The sequence below is a fragment of the Garra rufa genome, chromosome 23, assembly GCF_049309525.1.
Source record: "Garra rufa chromosome 23, GarRuf1.0, whole genome shotgun sequence".
In the NCBI taxonomy this organism is placed as follows: Eukaryota; Metazoa; Chordata; class Actinopteri; order Cypriniformes; family Cyprinidae; genus Garra; species Garra rufa.
In genome coordinates, this window is record NC_133383.1 from 14,506,064 (window position 1) to 14,524,756 (window position 18,693).

The 18,693-nt window shown below is 35.3% G+C and overlaps 1 protein-coding gene across 1 annotated transcript in view; it reads right to left on the reverse strand.

Moving 5' to 3' along the window:
• Window positions 1-18,693, reverse strand: part of rxfp2a (relaxin family peptide receptor 2a) — a 75,357-nt gene that overhangs the window by 42,224 nt on the left and 14,440 nt on the right. The window contains exons 2-7 of the mRNA XM_073829429.1: window positions 16,198-16,341; window positions 15,665-15,742; window positions 13,202-13,307; window positions 12,221-12,292; window positions 4,045-4,116; window positions 982-1,053 (exon numbers count right to left, since the gene is read on the reverse strand). Coding sequence (XP_073685530.1) covers window positions 982-1,053; window positions 4,045-4,116; window positions 12,221-12,292; window positions 13,202-13,307; window positions 15,665-15,742; window positions 16,198-16,341 — 544 coding nt within the window. The remainder of the gene's footprint in view (window positions 1-981; window positions 1,054-4,044; window positions 4,117-12,220; window positions 12,293-13,201; window positions 13,308-15,664; window positions 15,743-16,197; window positions 16,342-18,693) is intronic.

Consider the following 18,693-nt stretch of genomic DNA (forward strand, 5'->3'; position numbering starts at 1 on the left):
AAATAAGATATTGTGTAATGCCAAAGTATACCATAGAATGATGTTAAAGAAACTAGATGATTAAAAACTAATAAATAAACGAAAATATAAAAATACACACTACCAGTCAAAAGTTTTTGAACAGTAAGATTTTTAATGTTTTTTGAATAAGTATTTTCTGCTCACTAAGCCTGCATTTAATTGATTGAAAGTACAGCAAATCAAAAATATTTTTACTATTTAAAATAACTGCTTTCTATTTGAATATATTTTAAAATGTAATTTATTTCTGTGATTTCAAAGCTGATTTTTTAGAATCGTTACTCCAGTCTTCAGAAATCATTCTAAACATATATTATTATTATTATGTTGAAAACAGCTGAGTAGAGTTTTTTCAGGTTTCTTTGATGAATATAAAGTTTAGAAGAACAGCATTTTTCTGAAATAGAAATCTTTTGTGACATTATAAATGTCTTTATCATCACTTTTAATCAATTTAAAGCATCCTTGTGAAATAAAAGTATTATTTTCTATCATTTCTTTCCAAAAAATAAAAAATAAAAAATTTAATTATACTGACTCCAAGCTTTTGAATGGTGTATAATGTTACAAAAGCTTTTTATTTCAGATAAATGCTGATCTTTGGATCCTTCTGAATATTATTATAGTTATTTTAAATAGTAAAAATATTTTACAACATTACTGCTTTTGCTGTATTTTGAATCAAATAAATGCAGACTTGGTGAGCAGAAGAGATTTCTTACATTAAATACATTAAAAAATCTTACTGTCCAAAAACTTTTGACTGGTAGTGTATAAAAATGACAAATAAAGTATATAATTAATGTTAAAAAATGCATACATTTCATTAACTTTTCTTTAATGTACATAAACCGTCTGTACTTGCATTCATTTTCTGATTGATATTTGATGCATAAGAGCAAGAAGCCATTTCCCCTTTTCAAATTAATTAATAATTAATGTGTTGCAATGCATACTCACAGCCAGTCTAATTTGTGTAGATCTCTGAATACACCCGGTCCTAAATAGGTTATGTGATTTTGGCTGAGAAACCTGCACAAAGATGACATTAAATTATAGACACAGACTTGAAATTGATTAAAAAAAAAAAAAAAAAAAAAAAAAAGCTCTGTCCGCTGTCAAGGTTAAGCATTAAATTGTCCAGAGGATTGATTCACAGACATAAAAGAATAAATTGCCCCATTAGGAATCCAAATGAATACGAGCCCTGCGAAACTCAACTCTGACTCGCACACTTTGCTTTTTTTGAGATGCTTTTGAATTAAATAAAACAGATTGGAATGGAAAGGAAAAGGTAGGTTTAATCCAACAAAATTGTGGAGGTAGTCATTAATCATCTTGAGTTGACATTCTCTAATGATATAAGATGTAATAAATCATCATCTTCTCAGGATTTGGTTTGTCCTTTCTTGCTTCTGGGACCGAGGAGATCTCAAAGCTGCTGTGACAGAACAACAATTACTATTTGGTAGTCGCAAAGAGTTTGATAAAAAAAATTAAAAAAAAATGGTCTGTGCCTGCTCGGCCCCATGAGCAGAAATATCTACAGCTCAAAGACACCATTGTCCTCCACACCTAAAGCAATAACAGAAGAAGCATCATTGAACATACACCACACTCTTGGGTGGCACATTGTTCAATATTCAATCTGAGAATTTCATTTCTCATCTCCAGTTCCACTAGAGAGATCTGAACCACTCTCTCATAACCACATACTCTCTCACTGGCTTTTCATGAAGTTTAAGAAATTGCATTGAATAAAGTGCCTTGCGAAAGTATTCATACCCCTTAGTTTTTTTTTCCACATTTTATGTTATGTTATGTTAAACTACTTTAAATTACTTTTTTTTTTTTAACTCGATCTACACTTCACACCCCATAATGGCAAAGCAAAAAATAGCTTTTTAACATCTTCGCAAATTTATTACAAATAAAAAACTTGAATGATTCCATTGCATAAGTATTCATACCCTTATCTGGGACGGTTGCAATTTAGCTGAGGAGCATTCATATTGCTTGTAGATGTTACTACACTTTGAGTGAAGTTAACCTGTTGAAAATTCACATCTTAATATAAGGTCTAATAGCTAAGAATGCATATCAGAGCAAAAACCAAGCCCTGAGGTAAAAAAAAAAACTGCCTGTAGAGCTTAGAGACATGATTGCATCAAGCCACACATCTGGTGAAGAGTTCAGAAAAAATTCTGCTGCACTGAAGGTTCACAGAAGCATGTAGTCTCCGTTACCCTTAATGGAAGAAGTTTGAAACAACCACAACTCTTACTAGAGCTGGCCTCCTGGCCAAACTGAGCAATTGATGGAGAAAAACCTTGGTTATAAGGGTGACCAGGAATCTGATGGTCATAGGTAATCATAGGTGGAGATATGAGAGACCTACAGAAGGACAAACACTACTGCAACACTCCACCGATCTAGGCTTTATAGTGGTGTGGCAAGACTCAAGCCTCTCCTCAGTGAAGACACATGAAAACACACCCTCAGGGACCCTCAGACTGTAAGTAACAAGATTCTCTGGTCTGATGAACCTTAATTCCAAGCATCATATTAGAAGAAAACCAGACACTTCTCATCGCCTGTAGAGTACCCTGCCAAAAATCAAGTGTGCTGGTAGCAGCCTCATTCTGTGTGGCTGTTTTTCAGCTCAGTGCAGAAAACTATTGAGATAGCCTCAATGAAAACCCTGTACAGCAGGGGTTCCCAACCTTTTTTGCCCCCCTCCTTCTCCGGTCAGTTTTGCTGCTGTACAGAGCATTCAGAACAAGACACCTTCCAACAAGACAATGAGCCTAAGCACAGAGCAAGAGTGGTTTATAGACAACTCTGTGAATGTCCTTGAGTGGCCCAGTCACAGCCTGGGCTTAAATCCAATCAAATATTTCTGGAGAAACCTGAAAATGTGCATCTGCCCCCATCCAACCTGACAGAGGTGAAGAGGTGAGGAGATAACTGCCAAATGCAGATGTACAAAGCTTGTCACATCATACCAAAAAGGCTGAGGCTGTAAAGGTGCTTCAACTAAGTACTGAGTTAAGGGTATGAATACTTATGCAATGTACTTATTTCAGTTTATTTTTTATTTTTGAATAAATTACAAAGTTGTGACAATTCTGTTTTTGCTTTGTCATTATGATGTATGGAGTGTAGATTGAAGTGGGGAAAAAAGTAATTTAAAGCAGTTTAACAAGGCACATATAATATAATGATAAAGCAAAAAAGATTTGCAAATTAATTAAAAATAAAACACTGAAATAAGTACATTGCATAAGTATTCATACCCTTAACTCAGTACATAGTTGAAGCACCATTACAGCCTCAAGTCTTTTTGGGTATGATGTGAAAAGCTTTGCACATCTGCATTTGGCAACTATCTGCCATTCTTTGCCTCACCTTTTCTCCTCTCAAGCTCTGTCAACTTGGATGGGGGCTGGCAGACATTTTCTAGAGTCCAAGTTGTTCCAATCGTCTTCCATTATGGATAATGGAGGCTACATGCTTCTGTGAACCTTCAATGCAGCAGATTTTTTTCTGAACTCTTCTCTAGATCATTGCCTTAACACAAGTCTGTCACTGAGCTCTACAGGCAGTTATCTTGACCTCAGGACTTGGTTTTTGCTCTGATATGCATTTTCAGCTGTTAGACCTTTTCTTAGAGGTGTGTGCCTTTCTAAATCATACTCAACCTTTACAGCCTCACATCACACCAAAAAGGCTGAGGCTGTAAAGGTGCTTTAACTAAGTACTGAGTTAAGGGTATGAATACTTATGCAATGTACTTATTCCAGTTGTGACAATTCTGTTTTTGCTTTGTCATTATGATGTATGGAGTGTAGATTGAAGAGGGGAAAAAAGTAATTTAAAGCAGCAACAAAACAAAATGTAAAAACATTAAGGAGTGAACGAGTATGAACACTTATGCAAGACAATGTATAAGTAACACCAAAACAAAAGAAGTATTTTTAATCTTTTTAAAAAGATGCTCTGAAGCGAAAGATAAGTACTCACAGTTTTTCAAGATTAAATAGTCCACTGAATGCACGGCTTGAGACCATCTGAATTATGTTGTTCTGAAGAAACCTGTTCACAAAGAAAGTCAGAACAAATAAGTGCTGAAAATATTTACGGTTACTATTAATCAGTTGTGGTCTGGATGCTCTTTCTGAACATCTGACACCATAAATGGATAAAAAGTTGCTTCGTTCAAATTTCAACCAAAGCCAGCTGCTAAATAACCATCTAGAAACAGATTCAAAACCCAAAACTTTGAATTTGGAGAACTCATTATACTACTGTACACTTCTCATGCTGTTCACTTCAGCGTCCCAACTTTTTTTTTTACACCTAATAAATACATTTTATGTGAATTAATACCTCATTTTTATAGCCTAATTTACAATATTGTGACAGTGGGTGGACTGAGACTATTATACAGTTTACCTGTCATCACACAGACAGTGTTTTCCTTTCATCAGGCACGTAATGATTGAAATACAGTCACCTATTAGATTTTTTTGGAAATCAACAAGGCCATAAAACATTAGAACATTGAGTTATGTTACTAATAATAATAGAGTACATGTGCGAGACAGAAAGCAAGTAATGTTTACGTATATCTCTACTTAATTACTTCCAAGCATGGACCATACTGTGAGAGAAAAGCACTGGGATCATTCCCGCATTTTCTGTTGTTAATTTACTTACTTGCACTATTACAAAACAACATCTGAGGTAACCTGAGGGATCTTGTATAAAATGTTAATCTCTCAGAGGAGGATACCCCAAGACCTCCTACAATCCCCTGATGTTTTGGCCTTCATCCCAGATTTAGTCAAATCCTGGAAAATGCCCCTGGCATGCTCCTGTTCTCTGTTTTGTATTAGCAGTATGTTCAGCAATAGTAAGATTTAAACACTGGACTAGCGCCTGTGAGGATGGAGGGTAAATTATGTCAGCCTAGGGCTATGGAGTGAGCAAGAAATTTGCTGGTTTCTAAGTTCAATGCAATTCATTTAGTTGGGTCCTTGAGTCAGAAACATTACTGAAAACGCAACACTACTTTTTTAAAAGGGGAATTAGAATGCCAGACATAGCATTTGAACTGTGCCACTCCGTAATAATAAAATCCACCCACTTAATTTTTTTATATTCTCCATAAATCAAAAACAGCCATTCTGGAGGGCTTTCTTTTGTGAAATCACACATGGGATAAGCCTGGCCATGACTGGTGACAGAATAAGTGTTGCCATCTTAGCACTTTTGTTGCTATTTAGCAACTTTTCAGACTGCCCTAGCAACAAACTCAGCTATTTTTTACATTTATCTGCCAACTTTGACACAAAAGAGAAAACCATAGTGGCTATTGGCAATTATTCAGCAATAATTGTTAATTTATCATACACCTTGGTATTAGCTTGTACCTATAATTGATGATTAGTTAGATACACTGTGAGAAAAAAAGAAAAGGTACTGGCAAATTTCTGCCAAGATATTATCTCTTAAAGAGATAGCTTACCCAAAAATGAAAATTCTGTCATTAATTACTCTCATGTCGTTCCAATTCTGTAAGACCTTTGTTCATCTTTGGAACACATATTAAGATGTTTTTATTGAAATCTGAGAGTGAGAACATGTCACACACAGCAAAAAATGCTTACTTAGACTTGTCTTGTTTCCAGCTAAAATATCTAAAAAGTTTTAAATCAAGAAGGATTTTCTAGACAAGTGAAAATTATTTACTTTATTATAAGTCACAATTAAGTGAGTTTTTGCTTAGAACAAGCAAAATAATCTGCCAATGGGGTAAGCAAATAAATCTTATTTCAAACTGAAAACAAGATTATTTTTCTTACCCCACTGGCACTTAATTTTGACTTGTTTTTTTCTGAAAACAATAAAATAATTTTACTTGTCTAGAAAATTCTTGATTTAAGAATTTTTAGATATTTTGACTGGAAACAAGACAAAAAATGTAAGTAAGAAAAGCATTTTTTGCGGTGCATTGACTACTTTACTGACTACTTTTCTGGACTTTGAACGTGTCAGTTGCATTGCCATCTATGCAGGGTCAGAAAGCTCTCGGATTTCATCATAAATATTTTAATTTGTGTTTCGAAGATGAACAAAGCTCTTATGGGTTTGGAACAACATGAGCGTGAGTAATTAATGACACAGTTTTTATTTTTGGGTGAACTATCCCTTTAACTTCACAGTAATTTCCTATAATGATACAATACATTGTGCACCTTTTTATGGACTTTTCTTATCTATAATAATAATAATAATAATAATAATAATAATAATAAGGCAAACCAACATCATGGCTTTGGATTCAAAGGACAAGAGTACAGTTCAGAACAAACACAAAGACTCTGGCATGCATAGGCAGTTAGTAAATTATTAAATACATAATCGTGAAATTTAATGCCATTCCAGTTGCTGCCAGAGATTCACTTGTACCATTAAGATGTGCTTTAATTTCTCCGTACTGTCCTGTCCCAATAAAGGCAAAAAATTCAAAAATAAATCTTTATCATCATCATCATAAAAAAAAAAAAAACCTCTCAAAATGCAGTGACGCCAAGCGTTGCCATAAAATTCTCATGACATCTGGAGGAATTTAACTGAACTTATGCCAGTCTTGTCTGCACTGATTTTTTTTAGTGGAGAGGATTGAATTGCCGTTTTATTTTAAACAGAATGTATTATACATTAAATGCATATGAATAGGTTTAAATGGGCAGTAAATCCTCCAAGATTTTGAATATAAGTCTGTAAATGGCCTCTCTTCCAAAATGTATTACTTTAATTTGGAAGAAGGATGATCATTTCATCTGACACTTATTCTAGGGTGCAGAAGAGCTTAAAAATGAATGTGCAATTCAAGTAAAATGAGATGAAAAGCATCTCTATTCGATTCAGAAGTTCCTCCTGTCTGTGAGGGACACAGTGACCCAGTGAGAAAGGCAGAGCTCTGAAGCTCTTAGCTGCAAAACATTATCAGCCATCACTGCTCGCTCCCAACGAGGCGAAAGGGAATTTAGCGATGACACTGAAGCATTCGCAGGCATGCTAGGAAGAACTGTGCTCATAACTGAGAAAGAATGAGCTTTCTCTGTGCTCATGATATTAAAACTAAATTATTTGGACACTTTAGAGTTTTCAAAGGTTAGTGGAATGTTATGGGCTACAACTGGGGATATCTGCGAGAACCTGAAAATGACTTCATACATCCACTAAAAATGACCCTGAGATCACAAATTGTGAAAAGGAAGACTTGCTGCAAAAAAAGACTTAGGAAAGTAAAAAGAACTTTATGTGTTTGCGGATGATATTTAATGCAATAATATTTACACATTTTAAAGGAACAGTTCACCCAAAAATGAAAATGTGCTCACTCTCAGGTCCTCCAAGATGTGGATGAGTTTGTTTCTTTATTGGAACAGATTTGGAGAAATTTAGCATTACATCACTTGCTCAGCAATGAAAGATGTCAGAATGACAGTCCAAACAACTGAGCTCAAAACATATAATTCAGTCCATTTTTGTAAGTTTGTAAGAAACACATACATAATTAAGATGTATTAACTTTAAACATTTGCTTCATTTGCTCCAATGCTTTTGGACTGCTTTTGTTTGTAAACAGTGTTAAATCTGTGCAGATTTCTCTCCCGATTCAAACAAGATGACTTTTTCACTGGAGAAACAATGCGGTAATGATTAATTTGTTACATACAGGCAGATTTTCACTTTACAAGACATTCATCGATAGACTTGAGTCATTTACTGTCATGTTTTCACTTATTTACTGCAAGTGAAATGAAGCTAAATTTCTCTAAATCTGTTCTTATGAAGAAACTACATTACCTGTCAAAAGTTTTTGAACAGTAAGATTTTCATTATTTTTAAAGAAGTCTCTTCTGCTCAACAAGCCTGTTGTTTATTTGATCCAAAGTACAGCAAAAACAGTAAAATTTTGAAACATTTTTACTATTTAAAATAACTGTTCTCTATTTGAATATATTTTAAAATGCAATTTATTCATGTGATTTCAAAGCTGAATTTTTAGCATCATTACTCCAGTCACATAATCCTTCAGAAATCATTCTAATATTTGGATTTGCTGCTTAAAAAAAACATTTATTATTATTATTATCATTATTATGTTGAAAACAGCTGAGTAGAACCTTTTTAGGTTTCTTTGATGAATAAAAAGTTCTGAAGAACAGCATTTATCTGAAATAGAAATCTTTTGTAACATTATAAATGTCTTTATCATCACTCTGAATCAATTTAAAGCATTCTTGCTAAATAAAAGTATTAATTTCTATAATTTCTTTCCACAAAAAAAAAAAAAAAAAAAAAGAATTATACTGACTCCAAGCTTTTGAATGGTATAGTGTATAATGTTACAAAAGCTTTTTATTTCGGTTAAATGTTTGGATCTTTCTATTCATCAAAGAATCCAAAAAAATGTATTTAACTGTTTTAAATATTGATAATAATAATAATGTTTCTTAAACAGCAAATCAGCATATTAGAATGATTTCTGAAGGATAATGTGACGCTGAAGACTGTAATGATGCTGAAAATTCAGCTTTGATCACAGGAATAAACTACATTTTAAAATATATATTTAAACAGAAAGCAGTTATTTTAAATAGTAAAAATATTTTACAATATTACTACATTTGATGTGCTTTGGATCAAATAAATGCAGGCTTGGTCAGCAGTAAATAATTATTTTAAAAACTTTAAAAAAATCTTTAAAAACATTTGATCGGTAGTGTAACTTATTTATAGCTTGGATAGCCTGAGGGTGAAGAAAATTCTCAGCAAATTTTAATTTGGGTGAACTATTTCTGCTGCTGCTTATAACATTAATAGACAAAAAAGTGACAAAAATACTTTGAGACACTGTAAAGATTCCCTTTGCACAAAATTTAAACTTGCACATTTCTGACAACTTCATAATATTGTTAGAGTGATCGGGTCATAAAACCCTGAAAGAGATATTAATGTTACAAGTAACTGGGATTTATATATACCTATTCATTAATAGTGGAAAAATGAAAAAATTCAATAGACCTATCTGTAGAAAGCTAAACACAGAGGACATCTGTCATTTGCACTGGCTTAACATTCCACAGACATCCCAACATCCCTTTACTGTCACTTTTATAGTCTTCTAAAAAAATGTATTGGTCTGTGTCTTTAGGAGTATTTTATCCTCTTCAGCACGTCGCTGCAAGTTTTTCTCATCATCGTTCAAAAATATGATGTGTAAAATAAACTAAGCTTTATGACAGGGTATCAAGTATGAGTTGTACCCAGTACTGAATGTGCATTTGGAGAATTGATAGACTGAGCCAAAATTAACCGTCCCCTTCTTCCTGACAAAGATCAAAACTATTTATTTCTTTTTTTTTCCAGTCTGGCTGAGGCAGTACTCCATTCTCACTCAATTCATTTTCACTCTCAGATCTACAGGACACGGATCTGTGTGCCAATCCATGAAGACCTATTCTGTAGACACCCTATGCAGTCCCATTTCAGCTATTAGATAGGGTGGATATAAAGTATTTTCTCAGTTCTAGGTGTTGTCTAGTCAGTGTCTCATCTCTTTATTTATGATAGGGCACAATGAATCAGACGCCTAACCCACAATTATGGCATCTCACACAAACATCTCGTCATCATCTAATCATTCAAATTTAGAAAAAATGCAGTGAAAACATCCACATCTATTTCATACAGTGCTTATAATTCTCTTGATGTACTACATGTTAAATCAAAGACCTCAAATACAAGATTAAATAAACAGTGCACGTTCACTAAAGCCAATCAACAGCATGAAGCAGGATTAATTCACCATTGACATTCATTACAGAAGAAAGTATGCATGAGAATCAATTATGCAAACATGTTAGTGTGTTTACAAGTCAAGATATGGCTGTCCATGAATCAATTAAAATTTAAACTGGAAGCATAATGAAGGTATTCAACCTCTGACCTAAGGAATTTAATTTGAAAGTTTTTGGCCTTTTCAAAGTTTTTCTCATTAGGTTTATCTCAGATTGTTTTTTTTGTTTTTTTGAGGGAGCAAAAAATATCTAAACATCCTTGATATTTACAGTGCCATGAGCAAATATTCAAACCCATTCATTTTTTCACATTTTATGTTGCTGCCTAATGTTAAACTGTTTAAATTACTTTTTTTTTTCCAGTGACAAAGCAAAAACAGAAACTTCATAAAAAAAAATTAAATAAGTATAAGTGCAAAAGTATTCATACCCTTAATTCAGTACTGAGCTGAAGCACCTTTACAACCTCAAGTCTTTTTAGGTATGATGCGTCAAGATTTGCACTTCAATATTTGGCAATTATCTGCCATTCTTCGCCTCCCCTTTTCACCTTTCAAGCTCTGTCAGCTTGGATGGGGTCTGACAGGCATTTTCAGGTTTCTCCAGAAATGTTTAAATGAGTTCAATCCCAGACTCTGGGCACTCACAGAGTTGTCTATAAGCCACTTTTTCTGTGTGCTTAGGTTCAATGTCCTGTTGGAAGGTGAACTTTCTGCCCAGTCTGAGGTTCTGAATGCTCTGGACAAGGCTTTCATTAAGGCTATCTCAATATTTTGGTGCGTTGAGCTTTCCTTTTACTCTGACGAGTCCCTCAGTCCATTCCGCTGAACAACAGCCCCACAGCACAGTTTACTTTTAGGATGGTATTCTGCAGGTGATGAGCAGTGTCTAGTTTCCTTCAAACATGATGTTTGGAATTGAGGTTCATCAGATTAGAGAATCTTGTTTCTCACAGTCTGAGGTTCCTTTAGGTTGCTATATTGTGTTTTCATGTGTCTTCACTGAGGAGAGGACAGAGTCTTGCCACACAATCACAGCCCAGATCAGTGAAATGTTGCAGTCATTTTTGTTTTTCTGTAGGTTTCTCCTATCTCTTCATATGATCATGGAGCTCAACTAGAGTGACTATGAGCATCTTGGTCACCACTCTAACCAAAGCCCTTCTCCATCAGTCGCTCATTTTGGACAAGAGGCCAGCTCTAGAAAGAGTCATGGTTGTTTCAAACTTTTTCCATTAAGGTTATTGGAGAATACATGCTTTTGTGAACCTTCAAAGCAGCAGAATTTTTCTGAACTCTTCCTTAGATGTGTGACAATCCTGTTTCTGAGCTCTACAGGCAGTTGTTTTACCTCAGGGCTTGGTTTTTGCTGTGATATGCATTTTCAGCTGCTAGACCTTTTATTAAGACGTGTGTGCCTTTCCAAATCATACCCACTCAATTGAATTTGCCACAGGTTAACTTCACTCAAAGTGTAGTAACATCTACAAGCAATATGAATACTCCTGAGCTAAATTTCAACCGTCCTAGATATGAATACTTTTGCAATGGTATAATAAATAAAATTAAAAAACATTTTTTTGCTTTGCCATTATGGTGTATGGAGTGTAGTTTGATGTGGGAAAAAATAATTTATAGCAGTTTAACCTAAAGACAGCAACATAACAAAATGTGAAAAAAATGAAGGGGTATGAATACTTTCGCAAGGCACTGTACCTCAGAAGCACAACTGTGCAAAAAAACAAAACTGCTCTTCAGAGATCATAAACTTTGCCAGAATAAATTTATAGTTCATCTGCTCAAATCAGAAGCGCCTGAATTATGAAAGAAGATCTAGCAGGAGATTATGAAGACAGGAGGCTGCACTGGCCAGTGGCTTAAACGACTTATTAAGACAGTATTTTAAAGGGTTGTAAGGTGGCCAGCAGATGGGTGAGATATTGCACTTATCTCCCTCAGAGAACCAGGGTTTGAGGCGTGACCTAAAGTTCTCAGAGCTGAGATATTTTGGTTCATCAGATATTGGAAATTTCATAAATCAGGCGTCAGCAAGAACTGGCGACACACAGCAAGTGGAAAACCGTTGAATGACTCAGAGGACATTGGCTGAAGACTTCAAGAAAATACTATGGCCCAACAGTCTTAAATTTATAGTATAGATGACGTTAATTCGATAGGAATGTGTTTCTTTTCTTCTCCCTTCTTTCTACAGATACCGGTAAACATTAACGCATTTCTATATTTGTACTGCTCTTTTTCATCCATTGCTGATTTTCATTATTTATAATGGTGCACTTTTACACTTAATTAACTGATACTTACAGTCTCTGCAGTTGTGTGTATTTGGAGAAGATGTGATCATCCAAATTCCTAATCCTATTGTTCTTCAGAGACCTGTAAAATTATAAAGCATCAAATTACAAACAACACAGCATTACAGACATAGTTCATCTGAAAAGGGAAAATACTTTCATCTTTTGCTTGACTAATAATGTTCTTCGAAAAAATTCTTTTAATATTCCGCTCCATTAGCTAAAGCCATATGATACCTTTGTGTGAGGAATGGACCAATATGTAAGTCATTAGTTACTGAAAATCCTCCTCATCTCTTAGTCCTTTCAAAACTCATTCCAATCTCAGATTCATGGACTACATTTATTTTTTGAGCTTGTTTGAACGTACAATACTTTGGCTGTATAGAAAAGAAAAGCCTGGACATTTTCAATAACTCCTTTGGTGTTCCAGATAAAAAGAAAAATCACATAGATTTCGAAGAATATGAGGGTCATTCAAGAGTAAATGTTGAACAGAATTCTAATTTTTCAGATGAATTATCTCTTCAAGAAGTCTTTTCATTCCACAAGGATGAAACAATGTGGTTTTCTTGGATACCACTTTACTAACCACTGATATCAATTATCTGACTTTATTTTCTAAAAACATACCTAGAATCCAAAAGATAATTTCCAGAATCCTTATTCCGAAAATCTGCCCTGTATATCTCAAGATCTTCCAAGCTCAAGATCTACAAATCAAAACTATCATAAACACAGAACAATCTAAACAAAACCACCAAACAAACTACAACCCCACCTTTCAAGAAATCCACTAATTTTTCTTTCCTTTGGAAATTGTTCATTGCAAAGAAGCTCTTTATCTCGTTAAGCTTTATGGCTCAGTGATGAAGCTCTATGTCTCAGTGATGTCAAATTTGTACTCCTCTTTTTCAGCTACAGATTAATAACCTCTCGTGGGAGCAGAGGAGTAAAGCTCTGCAGATGGATCCCAGCTTGATGTACTTACAACCAAGTCACATTGGAGGAGAGGACGGGTATCACATGCAGGTTCACGTCTACACATTCCACCTCCGTCTTAATGCAATCACAGCTCTCTGGGTACTGCGGCAGAACTGCATGAGATCAATATAAACAAACACACACTAATTTAATTACTATAGTAATACATTATTGTTACATCTAGTACATAAAGCTAAAAAAAAGACTGCATTATTCGTGTTTCTGCCAGGAACATATAAAATGTCAACGCAGCACTTCTATTATTATACAGTTGAATCCACAGCTGTGTTTTTTTGTTTAGTGGTAGTTGTTCATGAGTCCCTTGTTTGTCCTTGTTGGTTTTTCAGCATTTTTGTGCATTTGAACCTTTTCCAACAATGACTGTATGATTTTGAGATACATCTTTTCACACTGAGGACAACTGAGAGACTCATATGCAACTATAATAGAAGGTTCAAACGCACACTGATGCTCCAAAAGGAAACATGACGCATTAAGAGCCTGGGATGAAAACTATTGAATTTAAAGATCAGGATAAATTGTACTTATTTTATCTTCTGGGAAACATGTATCTTCTGTAGCCTCTGAAGGGCAGTACTAAATGAAAAAAAAAATTGATATTTAGGCAAAAAAAAAAAAAAATATACACACATCTTTATTCTGTTTTTACTGTTTTAAAAGTTTACACCCCTGGGTCTTAAAGCATAGTGTTTTCTTCTGAAGCATCTGTGAGCATTTGAACCTTCTGTAATAGTTGCATATGAGTCCAAAGATGGATCTCAAAATCATACAGGCATTGTATGGTTCAAATACACAGAAATGCTGAAAAACCACAGAATTTATGAGACCTGAAGGATTTTTCTGAAGAACAGTGGGCAGGTTAACTGTTCAGGACAAACAAAGGACAAATGAACAACTATCACTAAACAAAAAAAAAAAAAAAAACACTGCTGTGGATCATTCCAATAACAACACAGTATTAAGAACCAAGTGTATGTAAACTTTTGAACAGAGTAATTTTTATCAATTTAACTAACATTTTCTCTTGTGGAAACATCATATGGAAACATCTTTTATGTGAAATATCTTATTCAGGTCAGTACCAAATAAAAAATAGCGTGCATTTTGTGTGATTCCTCTTATTTTGGTAAAATAATTAACATTTTGCAGATTCTGCAAGGTGTGTGTAAACTTTTGAATTCAACTGTATAAGATTAATAAGGTTGAACAAACAAACATAATAGATTACTTATTTAACGCATTTTGTTGTTGTTGTTGTTTAAATTAGGCCTGCGCTGAAGATTTACCCAAACTTTTTTTATCTAGTTCCAATCTTTTTTGATCTAGTTACACAATATGTGTGAGACTACTTATGTTCATATCATAAAAAAAAACTAATTTATTATTTAAGACTGTTTAATTTTATTTTTCTTCAAAAATCATAGTTTTAGGGGAAAAAAGGATAAAATGTCTGCTAACCAGTGCTGTCGGAAAACCAAGAAGCAGTAAGCAATAATTCTACTATGGTTCATGCCTGCTTTGCCTTTCAGCAAATCAGTTTACAAGATGATTCCTGGGTATGCGTCACCTATTTAAAGGTTGTATCAGCGATTTCTAGCCTAAAACATAAAGTGTCAATTTCAGCTGACCTTTCTTCACGATCCGCTCGCTGCCTGCCCCATAAATTGTCTGTGAAAAAAAAGCGTCTCTCTGGTCAGCCTAGGGTCCGAGATATGCCAAAAAAACAATCGGCACTACCAACCTTTCCACAGATAAACAAACAGTGTTCCAACCAATCAGCGTCAGGGGGTTGGTGTTGTGGACTTTCGCTCCGCCTCCCTCACATCCCTGCACCAGTAGGAAAGTCCACAACACCAAACCCCTGACGCTGATTGGTTGGAACACTGTTTGTTTATCTGTGGAAAGGTTGGTAGTGCCGATTGTTTTTTTGGCATATCTCGGACTCTAGGCTGACCAGAGAGACGCGTTTTTTTCACAGACAATTTATGGGGCAGGCAGTGAGCGGATCGTGATGAAAGGTCAGCTGAATTTGACACTTTATGTTTCAGGCTAGAAATCGCTGATACAACCTTTAATATTCATAATCCCCATGCATAAAAGTTCCCCAAATTTTTCCAGGTTGTTACTAAGCTCCCTGTAACTACAAAAATGTCAAGGCCAATAAATTTCCAACCAGGTGCTTCTACAACATCATAAAACTCATGCAGATTTATAGTACGATACAGTAAAATAAAGCCTATAGGGTTTCTAACTTCAAAAGCGTCCAGTAGACTACTGCCTAAGGCTGTAAATTTATCAAGACAAGCAAAAAAGAAAGAAAATCTAAGGCTGGCCCTCACACGGAAGTCATAGGACTACTTTTTTTGGATGAGCCCCAAGATAACATCACTTATGCTAATCTAGGTATTATCTTTTCCAAAGAAAATCGGATCAAGACTGGGACACATACAGCAGTCATTAGGATGGTCCTGTGGCTCTGCCTTCTTAAAGTTTCGATCAAAGATATCCGCCCATCCGCTGTTGTCCCCTGCAGAAAATGAAAGCAAGCCTTTGTATGAGAAAGTCACTGTAACCATTTAAAGAAGTCACTTTCAATACATAAATGGCCTTTGTGTTTTAAGAGAGATGTCAGAATTTATATCAAAGTTTTCTGCCAATTTTTAATGGATGAAATGCTTGAAGAGCTTGAAGTTTATCTGTTAAAGGATTAGTTCACTTCTGGAAGAAAAATCTCCTGATAAATTGTTCACCCTCATTTCATCCAAGATGTTCATGTCTTTCTTTCTTTTAGGTTTTTTGAGGACAACATTCCAGGATTTACCTCAATATAGTGGACTTCATTGTTGGTGAACGGGTTGAAGGTCCAAACTGGCAAGTAAATTATCATGACATTTTTATTCTGGAAGTGATCTTAACCTTTAAATTTCATGCAGCTATTGGCAAATTTAAAAAGACAAACGTGGTAGATGAATGTGGTCTCACCGCAGTGTTCCTCGTCCGCTCCGTTCTTGCAGTCCCTGTGGCCGTTACACTGAAGGACTTGGGGCAAACACACACTCATGTTTCCACAAGGGAACTGACCCAGAGGGCAACCTTCTATCACCGTCCTGCTAGCCATCATGGATGCTGCTGGCCGCAATGAGAAGGAGGAAGAGAAAGAAAAGTTATATCTCCCCAAGTACAAAAAGGACAATATTGGCGAAAAGCTCTTTAAATCACCACAGTACTTTGTGCTTCCGACAGGGCAAAGTAGTTGACTGGAGAAGCAGTGGAGAAGCCAACAAACGAATGTGGAACAAATACAGCAGAGTTTGATTGAGTTTGACCTTTGATGTGAATAAAAGATATGGAAAGTATTCTCCTGCCTTTTGAAAGTTGATAAGCATATTTATTTTATCGCCCCAGCCATGGATGTTTACGGCTCTAGATAGTTAATTTAGTAAATGCAATGACACAAAAAGTGCTCACACACAACGTGTGACAACAATGCTATTCTTTGTAATTGAAAAACATGACGTCTGTGAAGACAGGGCTCCCTACGGCAGGAAATTATTTCTCTTTCCAATTGACAAGACAAGGAGAGGCCAGGGTATACAAGGGAAACGTTATGCACAAAGGCGCTTTGGCAATAAAATAAAAAATAACTTTGTTACAGCTTCATTTTGCATAATAAATTCTCTTGTTTGTGTTTTTGTTCTTATCGGCTCTCACTAACACTCATCACAAAGTGGATGCGTGATAAATTGCGAGGGTGGGTGGCTCTCCCAACGCGTAGCTTTATCACAATGAAACATGGCCTTGTTTCTGACAGCCTTATATGCAAGAAATACGCTGTTCTGTCTAAGGGCTATTTGTCATATTGTCTATATGTTACATTGAGAGCGAGTAAATTACTGTCTCTCTGAGTATATGCAGCTGAGAACAAATATATAGTATAAGACTCTCGCATGCACTTTGATGGGGTATGAATAGTTTTGGACATGCCACTTTTTGTTCAAATGTAAATAAAGGATGAGTAATATTTTTTTTCCACAATGATGCCTCATGTACATCGTCTTATTCTCTTTTGGGTGAACCCTGTGTCATTTCCAGTCAAAAAAAAAACTTGCTGGTTGAATAAAAGTAACTATAAGTCAGAATTTGCCAGAGGTACTGTATACCTCTTGAACCATACGTTTACTGCTCCAGTCTGGCCACTGATGTTTTTTTTTAATCATTCGTAAATGTCAATCTGTCTAAAATGCTTAGAGCATAGGCTTTCAGACACAAAGTTATAACAGAAATAAGCTTTAAACACATAAACACCTTGAAGCCATCATAACGCAATACCAAGTCAGGAACTGGAGGATCGTGCCACAGGTACCAGAGTGCTGGTAATGAAAAACAAGTCCGAATGGAACAACATTTTTAGTAGCGGTTCAACAGCACCATTTCTGTCTGCCAGCCTGATGAGCTCTGATTTTCACTTGCCCAGCCAAAATGACCTACTGTGCCAAAATAACGCTGTTACACTTTCTTTACTAAAACATTATGAGTAACACTTTAGTTTAGGGACAGTTATCACTAGTTACTAGTTTCTTAGTAGCATGTGCATTAAAGGATTAGTTCACATTCAGAAGAAAAAAAATCCTGATAATTTACTCACCCCTATGTCATCCAAGATGTTCACGTCTTTTTTTCTTCAGTCGAAAAGAAATTAAAGTTTTTGAGGAAAACATTCCAAGATTTTTCTCTATATAGTGGACCTCAATGGTGGCCACAGAAGGTCCAAATTATCTAGCAAAACGATTAGTCATTTTCTAAAAAAGAATTTAAATTAATATACTTTTTACCCACAAATGCTTGTCTTGCTTGACCTCACGCATTATATAATCACACACGTGTGACGTAGGTGGAAGTAATGACCCAGGGTTTACAAAAGCAAGCGTGCAAAGAAAGTCAAACTCCCTTCACAAAAAAAAAGTAACTATTGGACTTAGGGCTGTCGCGATAACCGCAATATCGTAATACCGCGCTATTGACGTGCATAACCGCAGAGGAATGCAACAACCGCAGCAACCGCGATATTTGCCTGTTTTCTTTTTTCCTAAGGATTCGCCCTTCTCACTTAATGCCTATGTGCTGAATATTAAATTAGTAATAAGTTAGTAATGATAACATAATGTTTTATTATGAGGCTCAGTAGATATGCATTTAATAAGCCTAAGCGAATGAGAGAGAGATCGACTGAGCATGTGCGATTACCTGCGTCTGTCTTTCAGATCGAGTCAGGTATGTATGTGAAACTAGCTTGTCATGTCCAAGAAAAGTGAAATCTCTGTCTTAACATCGATGCTCTGCTGCTCAGCTGAGCCTTTAAAAGTGGCGATTAAAGTTAAAATGATTTCAACATCGTGTTTCATTACGTCTCTCTTTGATTAAATAAGCGTTTTTGAACGTATAGTTGAATGAACGGTTTAGAGACTTACTCAAAGATAG